Below are 22750 nucleotides of genomic sequence, written 5' to 3'. Positions count from 1 at the left end.
AATTATTTTAATTAACAAAAATAGTATGTAATATCAATGTCCGCGTAGCAGAGATCTTTGAATATGGCAAATTAAAAAAAAAATTGCCAGCTCAGGTCTTCGTTTCAGTAGAGATAGGAAAAGGAAATGTCCTACAAAGTACAAAATACAATTATTCTATTTATTTATTTATTTGATTTTATTATTTAAAAAATTTATAATTCATTCACACTTTCCTTCCCCGAGTTTGAACTCCACCTTTCTTCTTCTTCTTCTTCTTCTTCTTCTTCTTCTGTTTGGAAGAACAAGTTGAAAAGTAACACAGCACCAAACACAAAACTCAAGCAACCCCATCATTTCATCGGCATAAATTTCCCAACTTGCATTCATTCTGAATCACACTGCAATGTGATTGTAATTGTGGTTGTGAATTGACTTGTATTGTGTGGTGCTTCAAATTCATGTTCATATGTCCCTTTCTCAACCTAAAATGTCTGTTGCTGAGCTCAAGGAGCGTCACTTAGCTGCCACTGACACACTCAACAATCTCAAACAACGTTTAAACCATACACGCCGTTCTTTGCTTGATACTGATCGTAAACCCAAAAACAATTTCTTTTTTTCTTTTACTCTATACTGTGGAATTTGGATTTTGATCTTCTGAACTCACTGTTTGAAGCATTTTTGTTTTGTTGATTTCAGTTGCTGGGTATGCGAGGTCTCAGGGTAAGAGTCCTGTGACTTTTGGACCTACTGATCTGGTTTGCTGTAGAACTTTGCAGGGCCATACAGGAAAGGTACCCTTTTTCTTGCTGTTTTTGCCTTTTCCTCTTCTTTCCTTCATATGTGAAAAGTAATGCATTACTTTCTTGTTCTTTCCATTCAATAATTAGTTGTTTTTATCAGTTAATACTTTGTTAAATGACTATGGAATTGCCTTATCAAGTATTAGTATGAACTATTATTCATGAAATTTGAGTTTGGAGTTAAAGAATTATGGAAAAGATCATATTTGAGAAATTAATTTGATCAATAGTTATTCAATTATTTCATCTCTGCTTCCCCACATTGACCTGGTCCTTTGCTTAGTTATATATCAACAGTTTCGCGAAGATTAATACTCATCAGACTAGCAGAATTTAGAAATTTTATTTTCATTTAACTGTTGCAGGTGTATTCATTAGATTGGACATCTGAGAGGAATCGGATTGTTAGTGCATCCCAAGATGGTCGATTAATTGTGTGGAATGCTCTAACAAGGCAGAAAATCCACGCCATAAAGCTTCCTTGTGCATGGGTCATGGCAACTGCTTTCTCACCAACTGGCCAGTCAATTACATGTGGTGGACTTGACAGTGTTTGCTCTATTTTCAACCTGAATTCCGCCACCGACAAGGATGGGAATCTACCTGTTTCCCGGACGCTTTGTGGACACAAGGGTTACATTTCATCTTGTCAGTATGTTCCTGATGAAGACACTCACTTAATTACTGGTTCTGGTGATCAGACTTGTGTTCTATGGGATATTACTACCGGCCTTAAAACTTCTGTCTTTGGTGGTGAATTTCAATCTGGACATACTGCAGATGTACTTAGGTATGTTTGATGATTTAATGAATTAATTCAACTATTTGTGGATTTTTTCCGGACTTTGGACTTTGGAGTATATTACTATCCCCTTCTTTATAGTTTGCATTTACTTAATAAGATGTTCCATCTATTACACAAATGTTCAGAAGAACTCCTGCTTTGTGATAAACATAAAATTAAACTTAAAATACTGCTTAGTTCAGTTGATTTCATTGATAATTTTGTAGTCACTCTTCCCATGTGCAACTTCAAATTTGAGAAAAAAGTGAAGAGCATATTTGTTTTAGGATGCAGCAGAATTGAATGATTGCTTTGGTGTGCTGTCCAATGTTTTGAATTAAAACCAAAAGAATGAATATGCTCTTCTTTTAAACATTTCATCTCATGCAATCCCACTGAGAAAGTGGTGAAATCTTGATGGTAATCAATGTGCTGACTAGGTAACATGTTCATTGGAAAACTATTATGTGTTATTTATTGAATACTTTCTTAGGAATATGCTGTTACTTTGTCCTGCCTCAGCATCTCCATTAACGAATCCAACTCAAGAATGTTTGCATCTGGTTCCTGTGACACCACTGCTCGATTGTGGGATACACGTATGGCAAGTCGAGCAGTTCGGACATTCCATGGGCATGAAGGAGATGTTAATTCGGTCAAGCTCTTTCCAGATGGAAATAGATTCGGAACTGGCTCGGAGGACGGAACATGCAGATTGTTTGACATTCGGACTGGACACCAACTTCAAGTATACTGTCAGAAGCACAGTGACAATGAAACACCACCCGTGACCTCCATCACATTCTCCATATCAGGAAGACTCCTTTTTGCTGGATACACAAATGGAGATTGCTACGTATGGGACACTTTGTTGGCAAAGGTACTCGCTTTGTGCCTTAATGTAATGTAACTTGAAAGCTTGTTAAATTTTGTAACATATGATTGATTATTTGTTCCTTTGCAGGTGGTGTTGAATTTAGGGTCTCTTCAAGACTCTCATGAGGGCAGGATCAGCTGTTTAGGTCTGGCAGCTGATGGAAGTGCCTTGTGTACAGGAAGTTGGGACACAAACCTTAAGGTGAGCATTGAATTTTGGCCTTATCAAATCCCTCTGTTTCATTTTCTGTCATGGTAATTGTATCTTGATAAATTGATTTAATGATATACCAAAAGTGACATGGCAGATAAAAAGAAACGGAAGGAGTAACTTACATAATATATGAAGTTGATGAAATTGTGTTTACATGTCTGCTTGATATTTATGTTGTTTCATTAGTTAATTAATACTTAATAGTAGATATTATGGGATGAAAACAGTGAGGCAATTGAATCTAATATACTTTTCACTTGTAGGACTTAACTCTTGTTTTCCCCCCTTTTTTTATTGATTAGATATGGGCATTTGGAGGGCATAGGAGGATGATTTGAGCCATTGAAGGAGAGGGTACAGACTAAACTTTTGAGTTCCCTTGTTAGGTCCATTTATATGAAAGGCTATACGAGCGGCTATATACGTTCCTAAGGCATGTAGTATATAACTATATATAAGCGTTCCTAACATTTTCTCGATTGTGAATGTAGTATGAAACAATACTTACGTTCGTTATAACATTAGAATATATAGGCAAATGCTCTTTATGCATCCTAAGTCTCTCTTTTTCCTTTATTTTTTACCTTCTCTATGCATCTCAATATTTTAAACAAAGATTGCGGCTTTTCTAAGTGCGACATATCAACACTGTAACGTAATGATATCAAGAAATAAACAATAGATTTCAAAACTAAGTAGGAGAGAATATCTTTCAGACAAGACAATTGCTATTGAACAAATATCGATTCATTGTCGAAACAAATATTAAGGTGAATGCGCAAAATTTGTATAAAATGTTCTACAAAGAGAATGAAGTATAAATGTATAATAATCAAGACTTTGGAGTATGGTTGCTAGTCTAACAAGCATGCAGTAAGTGACAAATAAATGGTGCATATGCCAAGTCCAAAGCGTACAGTTCTGCAATTCTTTACACACGTCTATCTATGACTCTATGTTGCTATTTAACTCCAATTTCATCAACAGAGAAAGGCCGAGCTGAGTCGACGTTTGTTCTTTAGCCGCTTGCCACAATCTCGTGAATGGCATCACTGACGGTTTCATCCTCGGATCTGACGGCCAGTTTCATTGCAACATCCTTAGGACCGTCAAGTCCGAAGGACAACCGCACAAGCACTTTGATGTTCCCTATGTATACACCTGACAGTAAACATGTGTGCGACCTTGAATTGGGAGGGACAACCTCCGTGCCCTACAAAGTGGACAAGATGAGAGTCATGAAAAGATACACACAAATGATACTCTACTTTTATCCTTACAAAGTTCAACTTCCGATTCTTTTAAAGGAACACAATGAATGAGAGCAACAAATTCTTTTGTATGCACCAATGTACTTGAATCTATATGTGAGATATGTCAAACTCTGAAAACTTACGGTGTAGAAGATTAATCTTGTACAGAACCAAATATTGAACAATCGGCTTATTAACAGACTAAGAAGAATAGGTCTCAAAACAAGAAACATGAAACGATGCAGCAAATCGACATCAACGGCTTACCTCACAAGGCTGCATGCCAAGAAGAGTGATGACCGCATTTACAGCTTCGGCCAAACTCTCCCTCGGGCCAAGACCATATTCATCTACTCGTTCACAATCAGGTCCCATACCTTCCCAAGCATTCCTGAAATTGGAGACCCCCACTTTCAATATGTAATCTGCCGCAACAACCTCCAGATCCTCCAGCTGGTATTCATCTTCAACGCCATCTTCTTCTGCCTCACCAGTGGATGGGTCAACCTGATCAAAATCAAATTTATATAGTAGTGATGAGATTTCCAGTTTTCCGCAACCAAAAAAATGTAACCAAATTATTTTTTATACACAAACTGGATTATATGAAGTGGTGAGACCCACTCATTTATTTTCTTTTGATACTCTAAGATCCACTCATTTATGCAAAGGGAAAACGGTGTGGCCAAATCATTCTAGCAATTCCAATAAAAATTCTGATAAAACACTGGCTGCTGAGTATTTTCAACTTTTTGTTACACAAAAATATGGTAGGTTGTAATTTCAAAAAATTTCTGGCATAAGGAAAAAAAATAAAAAATACAAGCTCTAGGCATGAAATATACACATCATTATATACATACTGGGGTGACTGAGATAAAGAAAACCAAAACCTTAGAAGAATAAAAGGGAAACATACCTCTTTAACAATAAATCTCAGGATGTTAGTGAATTTTCCAACTGTTGCCAATCCCTCAGGCTTCTCGAATGCCACAAAAGTTTGCCCAGGTGAATCATAAGGAAGAGACCTGAGAGGCTTGGAGAACACCTCAGAAAATTCTTCTGCTTCTGAAGCATCCACAATTACAATAACCTGGTATATGGGAAAAGATTAAATATAGTCAACCCAGAGAGGTAGTGTAGTATGAAATTGTACAGTAAATGTATTTCACATTACATTTTCTAACAACTGCTCCGGTATTGTGTTTGTGCAGTTGTACTGAAACACAATATGCTTGTCAAATACGTGTTTAACAACATTAACAGCATATTCTGTCTCTGCTTCGGTAAGCTCCACTGGTGCTGAGGACTGGAAAGAAATATGATGTCAGCATACATATCATATTGGATATAAAAAGAAAAATATAAAACTAACGGGTTCAGGAAGAAAAAAAAAAGAAAAAAAAGGTGAAAAAACCTTGAAAAGCTTCCCAAAGTTTGCAAACTCAGGAATGGACAAAAGCATCCTTTCATATGAATCAACAGTAGACAGGGGCCCACTACTAGAGACACCCAAACCAGCTGGCTTTTTACCAGGTGCTTTCTTCTCTGCAAGAGGCGCAGACTTCACCTCCCTGGGCACTGAGTTAATGTCAAAAGGCTCTTCAGAAGGCACCTGCATTCACATTCAGAACATTAGATATGTCCTTAACAAATGAAGAGCAAGAAAAATGGATATGACTTACATAATTTTTCAAACTAGTCTCAAGATTGACAAGTGGGATATCAAATGACCCAAAGAGGAAGTCCTTCACATCTTTATCAGTCTCAACAACTGAACCATCGCCTCCAAGCGTATTCTGATAAAGTGTTGCCCTATCACGGACCTACATAGAAATTAAAAAGAACAACATAAAAGTCAAAGCAGGTAGCAGTTTTACACATCTCCAGGGGAGAAAATCTGTGATATCAAAAACCATGCAATTACAGAAATCCCTTAAAAGATATGTTTAGAAATTTACCTCATCATCACTGTCAAAAACACACCGCCTTAGCAGAACAAATATGCGGGGCTGAAAAGGGTAAATATGAGGTTTCAGACTAATTTAATAGCAACTTCACATTAAAATAACTAAAGAAAATATTACAGATATACTATCCACTAGAAAAAATAATAATAATAATAATAACAATAAAATAATAAAGAGAGGCAAGTTACACCTTTAACTCATCAACTGCAGCCCCAAACTTTGCTAGCGTGCTCACAGCACTGGCCCTAACAGTTGCATTCTCAAGATGTACTCTGTTATAAATATAACGAATATATTTGCTGGGGTCTGATGTCTTTGGGCCTTCAACTCCCAGAAAGTGTAGTATCTAGGGTATGACAGGGAAAAAACAATGATTGATGACAAGTGATAAAATTTCAAAACCACACAATAAAGAACAAAGTAAAAAAATAATACCTGTGTGGACAAATAAGTGAATTCACAATCTTCAATGAACTCACAAAGATGGAGCAGCCCACTTTCCTTAGCATCAGGGATATCTCGAATCAGAATCACAATTGAATCTACAATTGCTTTCTTGTAATCAAAACCACCTTCTTCCCTAAGAATGTTACTCAGGAAGTTCATCCTGAATAATGTCATCACAGAACCCATTAATTTAGACTAAATCACTTATCTAGAAAGATATTCGTATGAAATATGTAACATCTGGGAAAAAGGAAACCAACAGAATGACGCATATACTCACAGAGATCTATATTTTAAGGGGAACTTCAAGCATAATGATCTTATTGCTTCAACGACAACAATCTTGAATTCATCCGCAATATCAGACATGAAATTTGTAATCTGCTTCATAAGACGGTCTACGCTGGATTCGTTACCTGTTTTCAAAAGAGTGGTAATAGCTAGTGTAGCAATGCTTCTGTTCTGGTCAGAAATCAAACTTTCCATATCAATGTTGCAGTTAGTGACGGCCATTGGATGTTTCATTGCAACCTGTAAAGTTCAAAGCTATATTCAACAATTATGAAAAAAAGTAACTGATCAGGTTTGACCAACATAACTCCTATGATGCATTAGCTAACACAAAATTTATGAACTCAGAAGATTTTTTAAAAGTTTTTCAACTGACTTCCCCCAAAACATAACAGGCAAAAGGCAAAACCTCCCTTGAGGGGGGAACAGGGATTGTGCTGGACCCTTTCTCAGAATCAATGAAACCATAAAAAGCATTTTTTTTTCTCCCCTCAAATTCAAATGATAAAAGAAAGTTAACCTTGTTCAAAGTTCGGACAGCTGCAAATCTCAAAACTGGCTTAGAAGAACTCAAGAAGAGCTGAAGAACGGTAATTGCTGGTGTTAATTCTCGGCTTGTTACACCATTGAGCTCTGTAATTGCTCTGGCAGCTTCAAAAATCACCATCTCTGATTTGTGACGAAGGCAACCCTCAAGATAATCATAGAAGGGGCGGTCACCTGATTGTGTATTATTTCCTGATTCCCGAATAACCTGCAAACAATATGCATTAAATATTATGCAAACAAATATCATCCCAGCGATAGAAATACACGAAAAGTAAAGCACACCTGACTTGTATAACGAATCAAAAGGCACTGGGCCAAAGGTGAGCGGACAGTTCCCCTTGTCAAGCTGGTAACCAGCTTGCTAACAGCTAGTCGATCATTCTGCCGTATCTGCAATGTTGTAAACCACCATGTGTCACTAAACTGTTTGTAATTCACAGTTGATTACCATGTGAAAATAAAACTAGGATCCTGACTTACTAAATGATTTATAATGATCAATAAAGTATTTATTTTAGTTCAACTTATTTTGCAACACCAAGAACCTGTATATGTATGTTATCAAAGCATTCATGCAGCATACCTGATGTAGCAAAGCCAGTGCATGAAACTGTACAAGAGGTGATCTTGATTGAACAGCTTCCTGAACCTCATTGCTCCACCTTTTTACTATCTCAGGATTTGTCTGAAAGGGGTGATATAAGATAAGCAAGCAATAGAATCTGCTGAATAAGGACAAACTATAAAACTAAGTATTACCTGGAGGAGATGTATGCCACTAACGAGGGCCGCACTTGCAACGACTGGATTCTTATCTACAATGGCTTGTTTCAAATACCGCTCAATTTGGGTAAGGAGCGTTCCATCTGTGATACGACAAAGCACACGAATGGCATTTGCCCTATACATATCAATCTTACTATTCATGTCCTTCATAAGAGAGCTTGTGACAATGATAACCTTTGGAACAAAATAAAAAACAAAGGAGAGAACAGTCAGAAACTAAATTTTTAATGCACAGATCAATGTGTATCTGACAAATAATGAAGTTTGCGTGAGAATTTGTACCTCATCTGAAGAAGGGGAGAGTTCCTTTATTATGAGGTAGACCATTCTCCTAAGCCCAAGATCTCGAGACTGGAAGAGCTTTGTCACAGCAAAGAAAACTTCTGTGGCTTCAACCTACACAATTGAAGCAAGAATAAATTACAAAAAATCAATAATGACTCTAACATGATTATGCAGGATCAATCTATAAACAAGTGTTCAAGGTACAAAACAGATAACTCTCCACAACAGATAAATGGAAGCTTAGGCAAAACTCTTTACCTTTGTAAATGTATCTCCCTGATTCAGTAGGTATAACAGTTTTGTAATAACCTTGAAAAGGTACAACGAACAAACACAATGTCAAATTCAACTGCTGAATAACTCGACCGAAACAAAATAGATTACCAAGTTGAGGATAGATAAATAAATAAAAACCTGTGAACATCTCCTAGCATCTAGTTGCGGGTCATTAAAAACCCTGGCCTCCTGAAGAACAGCCCCTTTTTCAATTCCCAAGAAGGGAGAATACTCAGCTGTTAAACAAACCGGAGAAAAAATGAAATTAATACAACACATTCATGATAGTACACTCAAATTCATCTCAGTATACAAGCGTGACTCCGGAGCAACATGCGAAAACTAGCTATGAAGAATATGAATGAATCAACTGAGCAGTATAACGAATTCTAAACAATCAATTGCAAAGAAATAACGATCTGCATTGCAAATTACGTGCCTAAATCAACACAAGTATCTTAATAAACTATGTCCTATGTCGAATCGGAACCAGATCAACAAGGCACCGACACGAGGATCTAAGAATGAGAAACAGGAATTAAGCATTGGATCTGGAAGCGAAACATAGTGATGGAGGAGTGGCAGAGAAAGAAAGAAAGTAGGAAGAAGAAAGGGAAAGAAAGAATGAAGGACCTTCGTCGTCGTGGTCATCGTCCTTCTTCACTAGAGGCTGAGCCATGGGCGGAGCAGAAGGTGGTGAATCCGCGAGATCTGGAAGTTTCAGCTATGTAGGTGCCTCTGCTGAGTACCACTTAACTTCACAAATGAAAGAAAATACGAAGAAGAAGAAGAAGAAGAAGAAGAAATGTGGTATTGTAAAGTTTAAACGCAAAATCGGGGTGTACCTTCAAGTTCTACCTTTTTTTTTAAAAAAAAAAGAATAAATTAAGTTTCAATGCATAAACCACAGAGATCTAGTTAAGTAATTTCTTACAAGTAAGTAACAATTTTGATCGTTAAAGATTATAATTTTCACAAAATAAATTTCAAAAAAATAAATAATAAAATAATCTTTTAAAAATATGTTTTACTTGACAAATTCAATTAAATATTTAATTAATTTGTTTATATGCGTTTAGTTTATTTTATTATTTGTATTTTAAAAAATTTATTTTGTCTACATTGTAATTTTTTTAAATATGAATTTCAATGAGATTAAAAATTTGTCATGGATCTTCTATTAATAGATATTCAAAAATTTGTCTAAAAAAATTTAAATATTAAGTATTCTTTTGTATTGTTTTTGGTAAATAAGAAATAATTATTTTTGCAACACCTATATGAATAGTCATAAAAGTTGTAATTAAATTAAATTGTTTAAATAAATCACATAGTTAGGAACATTGAAATTTATTTAGATTAAGTTAATTCTTAAATACTTTGATAGAACATATTGGTATTTATGTATACCAAAAAATAAAATATATTAGATCCAACTCCTCTAAAATAATCCACTTAAATTGATTTGCATCATTAAAATAAGTCAATGACTTCAGACAAGTTAAATCATTTGATATTATTCATATAATAAATATTAAGTAAACAATATTTTTTATATTTATCTTAGAACTAACAGCATGCAATTCTTTAATTTTTTTTTAGTAAAAATGTTGGTGTTTTTAAATTTTTTAAAAAATCTTATTTAAGTATTTCAGAAAGAAAAAAAAAATTGCCACTTCCAGTTCAGCTCAGGTACTACACCTTGCTGCTGCTTCTTCTTCTTCTTCTTGACTTCTTCCGATTTTCTACTGAAGAAGAAGAACCCATCATTCGATCCACATAAATTTCCTAACTTGCATTCATTGTGAACAAACTGAACTTGTATTGCGCTGTGAAAAATCACATTCATATTCATATGTCCCTTTCTCAACCCAAAATGTCCGTTGCTGAGCTCAAGGAGCGTCACTTAGCTGCCACTGACACACTCAACAATCTCAAACAACGTTTAAACCATACACGCCGTTCTTTGCTTGATACTGATCGTAAACCCAAAAACAATTTCTTTTTTTTTTTTACTCTATACTGCGGAATTTGGTTTAGATCTACTGAACTCATTGTTTGAACTATTTTTGTTTTGTTGATTTCAGTTGCTGGGTATGCGAGGTCTCAGGGCAAGAGTCCTGTGACTTTTGGACCCACCGATCTGGTTTGCTGTAGAACTTTGCAGGGACATACAGGAAAGGTACCCTTTTTCATCCTCTTCTTTATGCATTATTTGCTTGTTCTTTTGCTTCAGTAAGCTTGGGTTTGACTTTTCGGTCTCAAGAACACATTTGTTGTAAATGGTTATGGAATTGCCTTATCATATCAAGCGTTAGTATGTTGAGACTTAAAGAATTATGGAAAAGATTATACCTTGAAAGTTGAAGCTGTAGAGTGGAGATTATTCTATTTATATAGCTTAGCTGCATTAACAAATTTGTTTAAGAAATTAAGCTTGATCAAAAGAGTTGTTTACTTCTTCCTTCTCTGCTTCATTGGTCAGTTATATTGACAAAATTTAGAGTAGCTTACTGAACATGAAACTTGAAGAATTTAGATAACTTCATTTTCATTCAAATGTTATAGGTGTATTCATTAGATTGGACGTCTGAGAGGAATCGGATTGTTAGTGCATCCCAAGATGGCCGATTAATCGTTTGGAATGCTCTAACAAGGCAGAAAATCCATGCCATAAAGCTGCCTTGTGCATGGGTCATGACAACTGCATTCTCGCCAACTGGTCAGTCGGTTGCATGCGGTGGTCTTGATAGTGTTTGCTCTATTTTCAATCTGAATTCTGCCACTGACAAGGATGGGAATCTACCTGTTTCCCGGATGCTTAGCGGACACAAGGGTTACATTTCATCTTGTCAATATGTTCCAGATGAAGACACTCACTTAATTACTGGTTCTGGTGATCAGACTTGTGTTCTATGGGATATTACAACTGGCCTTAAAACCTCTGTCTTCGGAGGTGAATTTCAGTCTGGACATACTGCAGATGTACTTAGGTATGTTTGGTGATTTGCTGAAACTAATTTTACTATTTGTGTCGATATTTGTTTTTCAGAGCATGGAGTATATTATTATCCCCGTCACTGTACTTTGCATTTACCATACCTTTTTCCGTTTTCATTACACAGACATACAAATAACTCCCATCTCTTTTTGGAAAACATTGCATCAACTTCAAAACAGTGCTGGGTTTACTTGATTCAATTTATCATGGATGTTTCATAGTCAAATATTATTCCCATGCCATTCATCTTTAAATTTGAGAAAAGGGAAGAGCACATTTGTTTTAGGGTGCGGCAGAGTTAAATGATTGCTTTAAGTGTCCAATGCTTTGAATTAAAACCAAAATATTGAATGTTCTCTTCCCTTTCACCACAGGACACTCGTCAGATAATCTTTTAGTCAAAGAACTTGTTAGGCATGATACTACTTTGGAAATCTTATTATTTGGCATTTTATGAATGGTACATGTATTAGGGTGAGGAGAGTAACACACTATCGATGTACAATTGTTGTTTTTAACTTGTTGGGGGAGGAAAGAATAATCTGGCCACTTTAGCTTCATAAGATGAAGTATCTATATAATTTGAATAATTTTTTTCTTCTGCACTTCCATTGATAAGATTTTGAAATTTTGATGGTGATCAATATGGTGGCTAGATATATGTTATTATGCAATCATATCTTAGGAATATGCTGTTACTTTGTCCTACCTCAGCATCTCCATTAACGGCTCCAACTCAAGAATATTTGCATCTGGTTCTTGTGATGCCACTGCTCGATTATGGGATACTCGTGTGGCAAGTCGAGCAGTTCGGACATTCCATGGGCATGAAGGAGATGTTAATTCAGTCAAGTTCTTTCCAGATGGAAATAGATTTGGTACTGGCTCAGATGATGGAACATGCAGATTGTTTGACATTCGGACTGGACACCAACTTCAAGTATATTGTCAGAAGCACAGTGACAATGACATTCCACCCGTGACCTCCATTGCATTCTCCATATCAGGAAGACTCCTTTTTGCTGGATACACAAATGGAGATTGCTATGTCTGGGACACTTTGTTGGCAAAGGTTCTCACTTTGTGCCTTAATGTAATGTAATTTGAAAGCTTGTTAAATTTTGTAAGGTATGCTTGATTATTTGTTCCTTTGCAGGTGGTGTTGAATTTAGGGTCTCTTCAAGACTCTCATGAGGGCAGGATCAGCTGTTTAGGTCTGGCAGCTGATGGAAGTGCCTTGTGTACAGGAAGTTGGGACACAAACCTAAAGGTGATCATTGCACTTTGGCCTTATAAAATATCCCCTCTATTCTTTTTTATCTAGGATGATAACTGTATCTAGATACATTGATAAAAAGAGAGTAAGATGCTACAAAGTTGGGTTACCAGTTATGAAATTAGGTTATATGTGTGCTTGACTTGAGTTTCCAATAGTCAATAGATATTATAGGATGAAAACAGTGATGCAACTGAATCTAGTATGCTTTTTTCACTTGTAGATCTTGTGTGCTAACAACTTTGCTGTCTTAGCAGATATGGGCATTTGGAGGGCATAGGAGGATGGTCTGAGCCATTGAAGGTGGGGCAAAGACTTATTGAGTTCCCTTGTTAGGTCCATTGATATGAAAGCATTATTGGTGGATGTGAATGTTCCTGGAGCATTCATTAAATGTTTCAGAAGCGTGCAGGTGTTTCTCCATTGTAGGAGAAGAATAGTGTGGAATGCGAAGGTTATAACCTTTTTGCATTGGAACTAGGGCGACTGATCATTTTACCCTTGTGTCCATTTGTGAATGTGTGTAAACCATAATGGACTTTGATTTCTTGCCTCTCCAATGTCAATGTAGCATGCAATACTATGTAGAATTGTATAAAAATATTAAAATCAAATTTGTTGTGCTGACCGTCTTATCTTTCTTTTGGTGTTCAAAAAATTAGAGTATTTTTCCAATTTTAGAATGCTCATGCAGTCGTGCGTACTATTTTAACTAAGTGAATGCGGCAAAACTTATCATTTCATTTCATTTGTGTTTTGAAGTAAACTGACTGAACCAAAACTTATCCCGATAATGATGTGTAAAGAATATATTTCAAACCTAAATAAGAGAGAATGCCTTTGAACCTTTCGCAGTAGACATTGCGATTGAACAAAATGTCAAATTCATTGACGAAACAAACATTATATGGCGAATCCGCAAAATTCATAATACATTTGCTACAAAGAAAATGATGCATAGAAGATTAAAAGTAAAATAATCACGACTTCCGAGTATGGTTGCTAGTCTAACAAGCCTGCAGTAAGTGACATAAATTGCAAATGCGTCCAAAGCGTACAGTTCTGCAATTCTTTACACACGTCTATCTATTTGCTATTTAACTCCATTTTCCTTAACAAAAAGAAAGGCCGAGTTGAATCAACAATTCTTGACTTGGTGAACTAGCCGCTAGCCACGATCTCATGAATGGCGTCGCTCACGGCTTCATCCTCAGATCTGACAGCCAGTTTCATCGCCACATCCTTAGGACCATCGAGTCCAAAGGACAACCGTACAAGCACTTTAATGTTCCCTATGTATACCCCTGACAGCAAACATGTGTGTGACCTTGAATTGGGTGGGACAACCTCCGTGCCCTGCAAAGTGGACAAGATGAAAGTTAATAAGACACCACTTTTCTGAAGAAAATAACACTATACCAGTAAATAAACCATAAGCAGATATTAAATATTTAAGAAACTCAACTTTTTTCCTAACAAACTTCAACTTCCCATTCTTTCAAAGGAAAAGATGAATCAGAGCAAGAAAGTCTTTTATATCATCATATGGGTCACCATATTTGAATCTATATATACGAGATATATCTATAACTCAGAAAACCTAGGGAGTAGAAGATTATCATGTATAGCACCAAGCAATGTACAAATGGCTTGTAACCAGACCAAAAATAAAGATCTCTAAACAAAAACATCTACCAATGCAGTAATTGACATTGACAGCTACCTCACAAGGCTGCATGCCAAGAAGATTGATGACTGTATTTACAGCTTCGGCCAGACTCTCCCTTGGGCCAAGACCATATTCATCTACTCGTTCACAATCAGCTCCCATACTTTCCCATGCATTCCTGAAATTAGAGACCCCAACTTTCAATATGTAATCTGCTGCAACAACATCCAGTTCCTCCAGCTGGTATTCATCTTCAACTCCATCTTCTTCAGCCTCACCAGTGGATGGGTCAACCTGATCAAAATTTATGTAGTAGTGATGAAGTTTCCACAACCACAAAATGCAACCAATTTTTTTTTACACAAAACATGGTGATAGTTGGATGAAATAAAGTGGAAAGACTGACCTAGTTATTTATGCGAGGGTTACTGGCATTGTAACATCATTCTACAAATAAAATTCTGACAAAAATACTTGTTGTCTACTATGTTCCTTGCACAAAAATATTGTAGGTTTTGTTTTCTAAAAAGTTCTTGGTGTCAAAAAAGAATACAAGCTCTAGGCATGAAACATACACATCATCATACATATTGGGAGACTGGGACAAAGAGAAGTAGAGAACCAAGAGCTTAGAAGAATAAAAGGGAAACATACCTCTTTAACAAAAAATTTCAGAATGTTAGAAAATTTTCCAACTGTTGGCAATCCCTCAGGCTTCTCAAATGCCACAAAAGTCTGCCCAGGTGAATCATAAGGAAGAGACCTGAGAGGCTTGGAGAACACCTCGGAAAATTCTTCTGCTTCTGAAGCATCCACAATTACAATAACCTGGTATTGGGGGGAAAAGATCAAATATAATTGAACCAGAGTTAACTGTAGAATAAAAATGTACAGTATCTAATATTGGTCATTACATCTTCCAATAACTGTTCTGGTATTGTGTTTGTGCAGTTGTACTGAAACACAATATGCCTGTCAAATATGTGTTTAACAACATTAACAGCATATTCTGTCTCTGCTTCAGTAAGCTCCACTGGTGCTGAGGACTGGAAAGACATGATGTCAGCATACATTTCAAATTAGATATCTAGACATCAAGACATCCAAAGAAAATTACAGAACTAAAACATTCTGAAAATGTTGGGTGAAAGAACCTTGAATAGCTTTCCAAAGTTTGCAAATTCAGGAATGGACAAAAGCATCCTTTCATATGCATCTGCAGTAGATGGAGGCCCACTAGGAGGAGCACCCAAACCAGTTGGCTTTTTACCCGCTGCTTTCTTCTCTGCAAGAGGTGCAGACTTCACCTCCTTGGGTACTGAGTTAATATCAAAAGGCTCTTCGGAAGGCTCCTGCATTCACATACAGAACATGAGGTATGTCCTTAACAAATGAAGAGCAAGAAAAATGGAAAGCACTTACATAATTTTTCAAACTAGTCTCAAAATTGACAAGTGGAATATCAAATGACCCAAATAGGAAGTCCTTCACATCTTTATCTGTCTCAACAACTGAACCATCACCTCCAAGTGTGTTCAGATAAAGTGTTGCCCTATCACGGACCTGCATAGAAATGAAAATGTTCAACAAAAAATCAAAGAGGGAAGCAGTTCACATACCTCTAGGGCATAAAATCTGCTGATATCATAAACCATGTAATTGTTGTCGGTAGAAACATTGACTAATGACAACATAGAAACTAGGCAAACCTAGTAACTAGTTGCATAGAAACTAAGCACTCCTAGAAAATTATCACTCTAATTTATTATAACGTTTTACAATAGCCTTTTATATTTTTGTATATCAATAAACAAGTCAGTTGTCCATATTTTTCACAATCATATTCTTCAAGGTTCCCTTCATGAGAGGATTAATCCAATAAGAGAACATTTATCTACTCATTGATTTAGGAAAGTTAGAATACTTTCTTTGAATTGAAGTTGCTCAATCAAGCATAGGTGTTGTTATCTCTCTAAAGAAGTATGCTCTGGATATACTGAAGGAAAATGGGATGATAAATTGTGACCAACTGATGACTGTATGGATCTGAATCTCAAGTTATTACCTAATCAATGGGAACTAGTTTCAGGTCCTGAAAAGTACAGAAGACTAGGTGGAAACCTCCTCTATCTCATTATTATTATACCTGATATTTGTTTTACAGTTAGAGTAGTAAGTCAATTTTTGCAATCTCCTTGCTCAAATAAATGGAATGCAATAATGCAAATATTGAGATATATTAAAGGATCTACTGGACGGCGGATACTTTAGGAAGACAGAGGGAGTTCTCAGACTATTGGCTTCAGCGATGCAGATTGGGCAGACTGTCCTATTGATAGGCGATCTACTACAAGTTATTGTGTTTTTTTCTTGGAAAAGTAAAAGGCAAAATATTTTAGCTCATTCTAGTATTGAAGCAGAATACCATGCTATGGCTTGTGAGCTCATTTGGATCAAACACCTTCAAGACTTAAGATTTGGTGACTTCAAAGAAACAAAATTATATTATGATAATTAGACAACTCTTCATATAGATTCTAATCCAGTATTTCTGGGAAGAACAAAACACATTGAAGTTGGTTGTCATTTTGTTCGAGAGAAAGTCCACACAAAAGTAGTGACTGAATCAGTAAGCTCCAGGGAACAACTAGTAGCCAATATCTTCACGAAATCTCTCAGAGGACCTCAGATTTAGTATTTTTGTAGCAAACTTGAAGCATTTAACTTATATGCTCCAGCTTGAGGGGAAATATTGGAAAGAAACATGGTCTACATAGAAACTATGCAAACCTAGTATCTGGCTTTATAGAAACGATGCACACCTAAAAAAGTATCACTCTCAGTTATTGTAATTTCTGAGTTCTGACTATAGTCTTTTACATTTTTGTATATGAATGTTCTACTGTCAATATCAATAGGCAAATCAATTGTTCATATTTTTCACAATCATATTCTCCAAAAGAAAACTTACCTCATCATCACTGTCAAAAACACACCTCCTTAGCAGAACAAATATGCGAGGCTGAAAAGGGCATATATGAGGTTTTAAAGTGAGTTAATACCAATTGTCACATAAAAAAAAAAATAAAAGTAAAATCCTAGAGAAATACCATCAACTAGAAAAAATAATTAATAAACAGAGCCAAGTAGCACCTTCAATTCATCAACTGCAGCACCAAACTTTGCCAGTGTGCTCACAGCACTGGCCCTAACAGTTGCATTCTCAAGATGTACTCTGTTATAAATATAACGAATATATTTGCTGGGGTCTGATGTCTTTGGACCTTCAACTCCCAAGAAGTGTAGTATCTAGGGTACAACAGAAAAATGACTGATGCCAAACGATAAAATTCCAAAACCAAATGGTAAAGAACAAAGCACAAAACAAGAGATAATACCTGTGTGGATAAATAAGTGAATTCACAATCTTCAATGAACTCACAAAGATGGAGCAACCCACTTTCCTTAGCATCAGGGATATCTCGAATCAGAATCACAATTGAATCTACGATTGCTTTCTTGTAATCAAAACCACCTTCTTCTCTGAGAATGTTACTTAGGAAGTTCATCCTGAATAATAACATAACAGAACCTGGTAACTTAGACCACTTATCTAGAAAGATATTCATAAGAAAGATGTAACATCCGTGAAAAGAGACCAATAGAGTGACGCATATACTCACAGAGATCTATATTTTAAAGGGAACTTCAAGCACAATGATCTTATTGCTTCTACAACAACAATTTTGAATTCATCAGCAATATCAGACATGAAATTTGTAATCTGCTTCATAAGACGGTCTACACTTGATTCATTTCCTGTCTTTAAAAGAGTGGTAATAGCAAGTGTAGCAATGCTTCTGTTCTGGTCAGAAATTAAACTTTCCATGTCGATGTTGCAGTTAGTTACAGCCATTGGATGTGTCATTGCAACCTGCAAAGTTCAAAGCAATACTCATTAGTTATAAATAAAAGTAATGATCAATTTTAAATCCTGAGATGCATTCGCTGTAAAAGAAAATTTATGAAACTCAGAAGATTTTTCTATTAACAAAAAAATAAAGAAAGAAAAATCAACCAACTTTCCTCAAAATGTAACAGAAAAAATGCTTCCTTAAGGGGGACAAGGGTTGTAATGCAACCTTTCCCAAAATCAACAAGCATAACAAGCATTTCTTATGAAATTCAAACAATTAAAGAAGGTAGACCTTGTTCAAAGTGCGGACAGCTGCAAATCTCAAAACTGGCTTAGAAGAACTCAAGAAGAGTTGAAGAACAGTAATTGCAGGTGTTAATTCTCGACTTGTTACACCATTGAGCTCTGTAATTGCTCTGGCAGCTTCAAAAATAACCATCTCTGACTTGTGACGTAGGCAACTCTCAAGATAATCATAGAAAGGACGGTCCCCTGGTTGTGTATTATTTCCTGACTCACGGATAACCTGCAAAGACTATGCTAAGTGAATTGCATGCAAATAAATATCAAGACAGTGATAGCTACCCATGAAAAAGAAAGCACACCTGACTAGTATAACGGATCAAAAGGCATTGAGCCAAAGGCGAGCGAACAGTTCCCCTTGTCAAGCTGGTAACCAGCTTGCTAACAGCTAGTCGATCATTCTGCCGTATCTGCAATGGCATAAGCCACCACAGGTCACTAACTCTGTTTATAATGCTTAGTAGATTACTATGTAACAATGTAATAATAAAACTAGTATCTTGAGAAGGTAAACCAGATCAGGTTATGTGGATATTTATATAGAACTTTAGAGGAACAGAAATGAACAACAGAATTTGCATTGACTTACAACATTGTTATTAATGATGACACGTTATTATTTAGTATAATTTATTTTGAAACACCTATAGCCGCCTGTATATTATCAAACCATTTGTGCAGTATACCTGATGTAACAAAGCCAGTGCATGAAACTGTACAAGAGGTGCTCTTGATTGAACAGCTTCCTGAACCTCATTGCTCCACCTTTTTACAATCTCGGGATTTGTCTGAAAGGAGTGACATGAGATAAGCAAGCAATGTAATCGAATATGCAGAATAAGAAAACAAATAAAATTTAGTAATACCTGGAGTAGATGAATACCACTAACTAGGGCCGCACTTGCAACAACAGGATTCTTATCTACAATTGCTTGTTTCAAATACCGCTCAATTTGGGTGAGGAGAGTTCCATCCGTGATACGACAAAGCACACGAATGGCATTTGCCCTATACATATCAGTCTTACTATTCATGTCCTTCATGAGAGAGCTTGTGACAATGATAACCTTTGGAACAAAAAAAGAAGAAGGGGGGAGGGAATAAAAATGGAAATAGAACAGTCAGAAACTAAATTTGTAACACCAATATTTATATCTGACTAGTAATAAAGTTTGGATGAGAATTTGTAACCTCGTCTGAAGACGGTGAAAGTTCCTTTATTATGAGGTAGACCATTCTCCTTAGCCCAAGATCTCGAGACTGGAAGAGCTTAGTCACGGCAAAGAAAACTTCTGTGGCTTCGATCTATGCAATTGCAGCAAGAACAAATTATGCAAAGGGGCTAAGAAGGACTCTATAAATAAGCAAGGATCTTTAATATATATTAAAGATAACTCCATAAAATAAACAAATTAAAAGGCTCAGGTGAAACTGTTTACCTTTGTAAATGTATCTCCCTGATTCAGTAGGTATAACAGTTTTGTGATAACCTTGAAAATGTACAACATAAAACAACGTCAAAATTCAACTGCTGAATAACTCAAGGGAAACAATATAAATTATGCAGCTGCAGATAAATAAATAAAGAAATAAATAGAAACCTGTGAACATCTCCTAGCATCTAGTTGTGGATCATTAAAAACTCTGGCCTCCTGAAGGACGGCCCCCTTTTCAATTCCCAAGAAGGGAGAATACTCGGCTGTTAAAATAACCAGAGTAAAAAAAATATATCAACACCAATATACCTTACATTCATGATAGCATAGTCCAATTCATCAAAATATACCACCGTTATTTGGCACTAAAAATGCAAAATGGAGTTATGAAGAAATCTATCTAGAATATCTATCAACTCAGCAGGATAAGCATTCCTACTTCTAAACAATCCATTGCGCAGAACTAACGATGCGCATTGCAAATTACGTTCCTAGATCAACTCAAGTTTGTTAAAACGATGTTGAATGGAACCAGATCAACACGCGAGAGGTTCAACAGCACACTAACCGAACGATCTAAGCAAATCCTATCGCATCTAGAATGGGAAACGGGAATTAAGCATTGGATCTGGAAGCGAAACTTAGCGATCAAGCAGTAGCAGCATAGAGAGAAAAGAAACTAGGAATTTGCGAAGCAGAAGCACGTAGATAACAGATCGAATTAAGATAGAGATAAGCAAGCGAGAGAATGAATGACCTTCGTCGTCGCGGTCATCGTCTTTCTTCACTAGCGGCTGAGCCATGGGAGGAGCAGAAGATGAATCTGCAAGATCTGGAAGATTCAGCTATGCGAATCTCTCTCTCTGTCTGAAGGTGCCTCTGCTAGTGCACCACTTAACTCCACCAATGGAAAATACGAAGAATAAGAGGAAGAAGAAAATGTGTTATTGTGAAGCTTAAACGCATAGCAGAACAATGATAATAGGTGAGGTGGTAATTTAATTTTTTATTTCTTTATTTATTTGTATTTGGGACCTTATATTTGACTAATAATACAATACAAATTACTGTAAGTACTTGACGAAATGAAAAATTACAACACGAATTTATCAGTTGTGTGAATATTGTAATTATTTGAAAAATTATAAGTCCAACATTTTAATTTTTTAAAACTTAATTGATACTTTATTTTTTTAAAAATTTATCATAATTTTTTCGAAAAAATTGTTGGTATTTTTTTGACAATTTATAAATTCAAAAATCAATTATCTTATTATTCTTTTATTTATATTTACCAAAAATTATTATGAAAAGATTGAATTTTAAAAAAAAATATTTTTTTTTAAAAATTAATAGACAAAAATTATTTTATATTTGGATTAGATTATTTAAAAAATATTTTTAAGTATTAAAAATGTCTTTTATTTTTATCTTTTTAACTAAAATATTGTTAGCTTCTAAAAAATATAAATAATTTATTTTTTAAAAAAATATATTCAAATAGATTTAAAATTGAATAAAAATACTTTGTTTTTGAAAAAATATATTTTTTCATTCAAAATAACTTATCTAAACACATATTTTTATGCAAAACAGAGCAAAAATTTGACAAAAATGACTATAAAAAAAGAAATTTTTGATAGAGTAATCATGATAACAAAGAGAAATATAGGAGTAAGGGAAGAAAAAAATATGATAATAGTTCATACCATGCCTAAACACTTAAAGTTATGGTCGAAAAAGAGTTATTTAAAAGAAATTGACCTAAAGAAGTGTTTAGAGGAGAGTGTGTCCAACCCAACTTATTTAAAACACGAATATCATTATCTATATCTCATCCGACTTGAAGAATAAGTAACTGTTCTTTCACTATTATTAATATTGTCCACTTAATGAATAACTGCTACAATATAGGTTAATTTCTTATATATTTAGAAAAGAAATCGCCCACTATTTTCATAGATGAAAGATTCAAGAGTAATATCATAATATGCTGCTTTGCCATCATATGCTAAAGATACCAGCATATGCTGCTTTGCCATCCTTATAAATTGAACTGTCCAAGTTTAGCAAAATGTTATTTGTGAAAATGTCAATGAATTTGTCTTTCTTAAATTCACCAATTTTTCTTTTTGTTTGAGAGAATTTTGTTTGGACCAAATAATAGTCTTTAGCTAAGTAATATGACTCCACCTCCAAGGCGTTGGATCTGTCAAAAATGAATTTGTTACAATAGAACCATATAGTACTCATACAAAAATAAGAGGCTACAAAACTCCTTTAAAGAGAGATTGGGCAGATATATATTCTTCACTAACCAAGCTAAGAGAGGTTTGTTGAAGAAATTATCACAATTCAATCTAACATCCAAGTTCTTTCATAGTTTCATGTTCTATGAGCAATCATGCAATTGCAGAGGACGATTAACAAATACTTGAAATTACTACAAGCAACACAACTATTATCTTGAGTCATATGTCTTCTACAACAAAAGATGAAAAATATTTTTATATTTTTTATTAATTAATTTTTTAAATTAAAAATAAAAAATTTATTTATCATCTTCTCTATATAAATAATAATTATTCAGCTTGTTTAAACTTTATATTTTGAATTTTATATTTTAAAATGAC

The 22750-nt window shown here is 35.2% G+C and overlaps 3 protein-coding genes across 6 annotated transcripts; 2 read left to right on the top strand and 1 right to left on the bottom strand.

Annotated features, from left to right (window-relative positions):
- The first annotated feature begins 216 nt into the window (after positions 1-216).
- On the top strand, positions 217-3211 carry LOC107476680 (guanine nucleotide-binding protein subunit beta-1). 2 transcript variants are annotated; one of them, XM_016096538.3, is made up of 6 exons: positions 220-575; positions 682-776; positions 1151-1575; positions 2092-2449; positions 2534-2647; positions 2962-3211. In XM_016096538.3, the coding sequence occupies exons 1-6, from the start codon at positions 449-451 to the stop codon at positions 2995-2997; spliced, it is 1155 nt and encodes a 384-aa protein (XP_015952024.1). In that variant the 5' UTR covers positions 220-448; the 3' UTR covers positions 2998-3211. The 2 variants fall into 2 exon arrangements, 1 of the variants encoding a protein (XP_015952024.1); XR_008007007.1 differs by lacking the exon at positions 2962-3211 and having other exon boundaries at positions 217-575; positions 2063-2449.
- A 213-nt stretch (positions 3212-3424) lies between these two features.
- Positions 3425-21071, bottom strand: LOC107476677 (coatomer subunit gamma-2). 3 transcript variants are annotated; one of them, XM_052258898.1, is made up of 19 exons: positions 20875-21071; positions 20283-20380; positions 20121-20171; positions 19873-19986; positions 19548-19748; positions 19368-19469; positions 18984-19091; positions 18671-18904; positions 18146-18396; positions 17998-18032; positions 6318-6454; positions 6073-6228; positions 5874-5924; positions 5598-5738; positions 5330-5527; positions 5090-5221; positions 4832-5005; positions 4180-4419; positions 3425-3872 (listed from the first exon to the last, which is right to left on the bottom strand). In XM_052258898.1, exons 1-19 carry the CDS (start codon positions 20918-20920, stop codon positions 3678-3680), a joined length of 2664 nt encoding a protein of 887 aa, XP_052114858.1. In that variant the 5' UTR covers positions 20921-21071; the 3' UTR covers positions 3425-3677. The 3 variants fall into 3 exon arrangements, with proteins under 3 accessions (XP_052114858.1, XP_015952022.1, XP_015952021.1); XM_016096536.3 differs by lacking the exons at positions 17998-18032; positions 18146-18396; positions 18671-18904; ... (5 more) ...; positions 20283-20380; positions 20875-21071 and adding exons at positions 6610-6860; positions 7141-7374; positions 7452-7559; ... (4 more) ...; positions 8655-8752; positions 9150-9347 and having other exon boundaries at positions 6318-6489; XM_016096535.3 differs by lacking the exons at positions 3425-3872; positions 4180-4419; positions 4832-5005; ... (4 more) ...; positions 6073-6228; positions 6318-6454 and adding exons at positions 13661-14149; positions 14517-14756; positions 15117-15290; ... (3 more) ...; positions 17434-17484; positions 17616-17771 and having other exon boundaries at positions 17861-18032; positions 20875-21069.
- Positions 10186-13428, top strand: LOC107476679 (guanine nucleotide-binding protein subunit beta). Its single transcript, XM_016096537.3, has 6 exons — positions 10186-10498; positions 10604-10698; positions 11085-11509; positions 12232-12589; positions 12674-12787; positions 13051-13428. The coding sequence occupies exons 1-6, from the start codon at positions 10372-10374 to the stop codon at positions 13084-13086; spliced, it is 1155 nt and encodes a 384-aa protein (XP_015952023.1). The 5' UTR covers positions 10186-10371; the 3' UTR covers positions 13087-13428.
- Positions 21072-22750: the final 1679 nt, after the last annotated feature.

The sequence above is a fragment of the Arachis duranensis genome, chromosome 3, assembly GCF_000817695.3.
Source record: "Arachis duranensis cultivar V14167 chromosome 3, aradu.V14167.gnm2.J7QH, whole genome shotgun sequence".
In the NCBI taxonomy this organism is placed as follows: domain Eukaryota; kingdom Viridiplantae; phylum Streptophyta; class Magnoliopsida; order Fabales; family Fabaceae; genus Arachis; species Arachis duranensis.
This window is presented reverse-complemented; position numbering and strand designations above follow the sequence as displayed.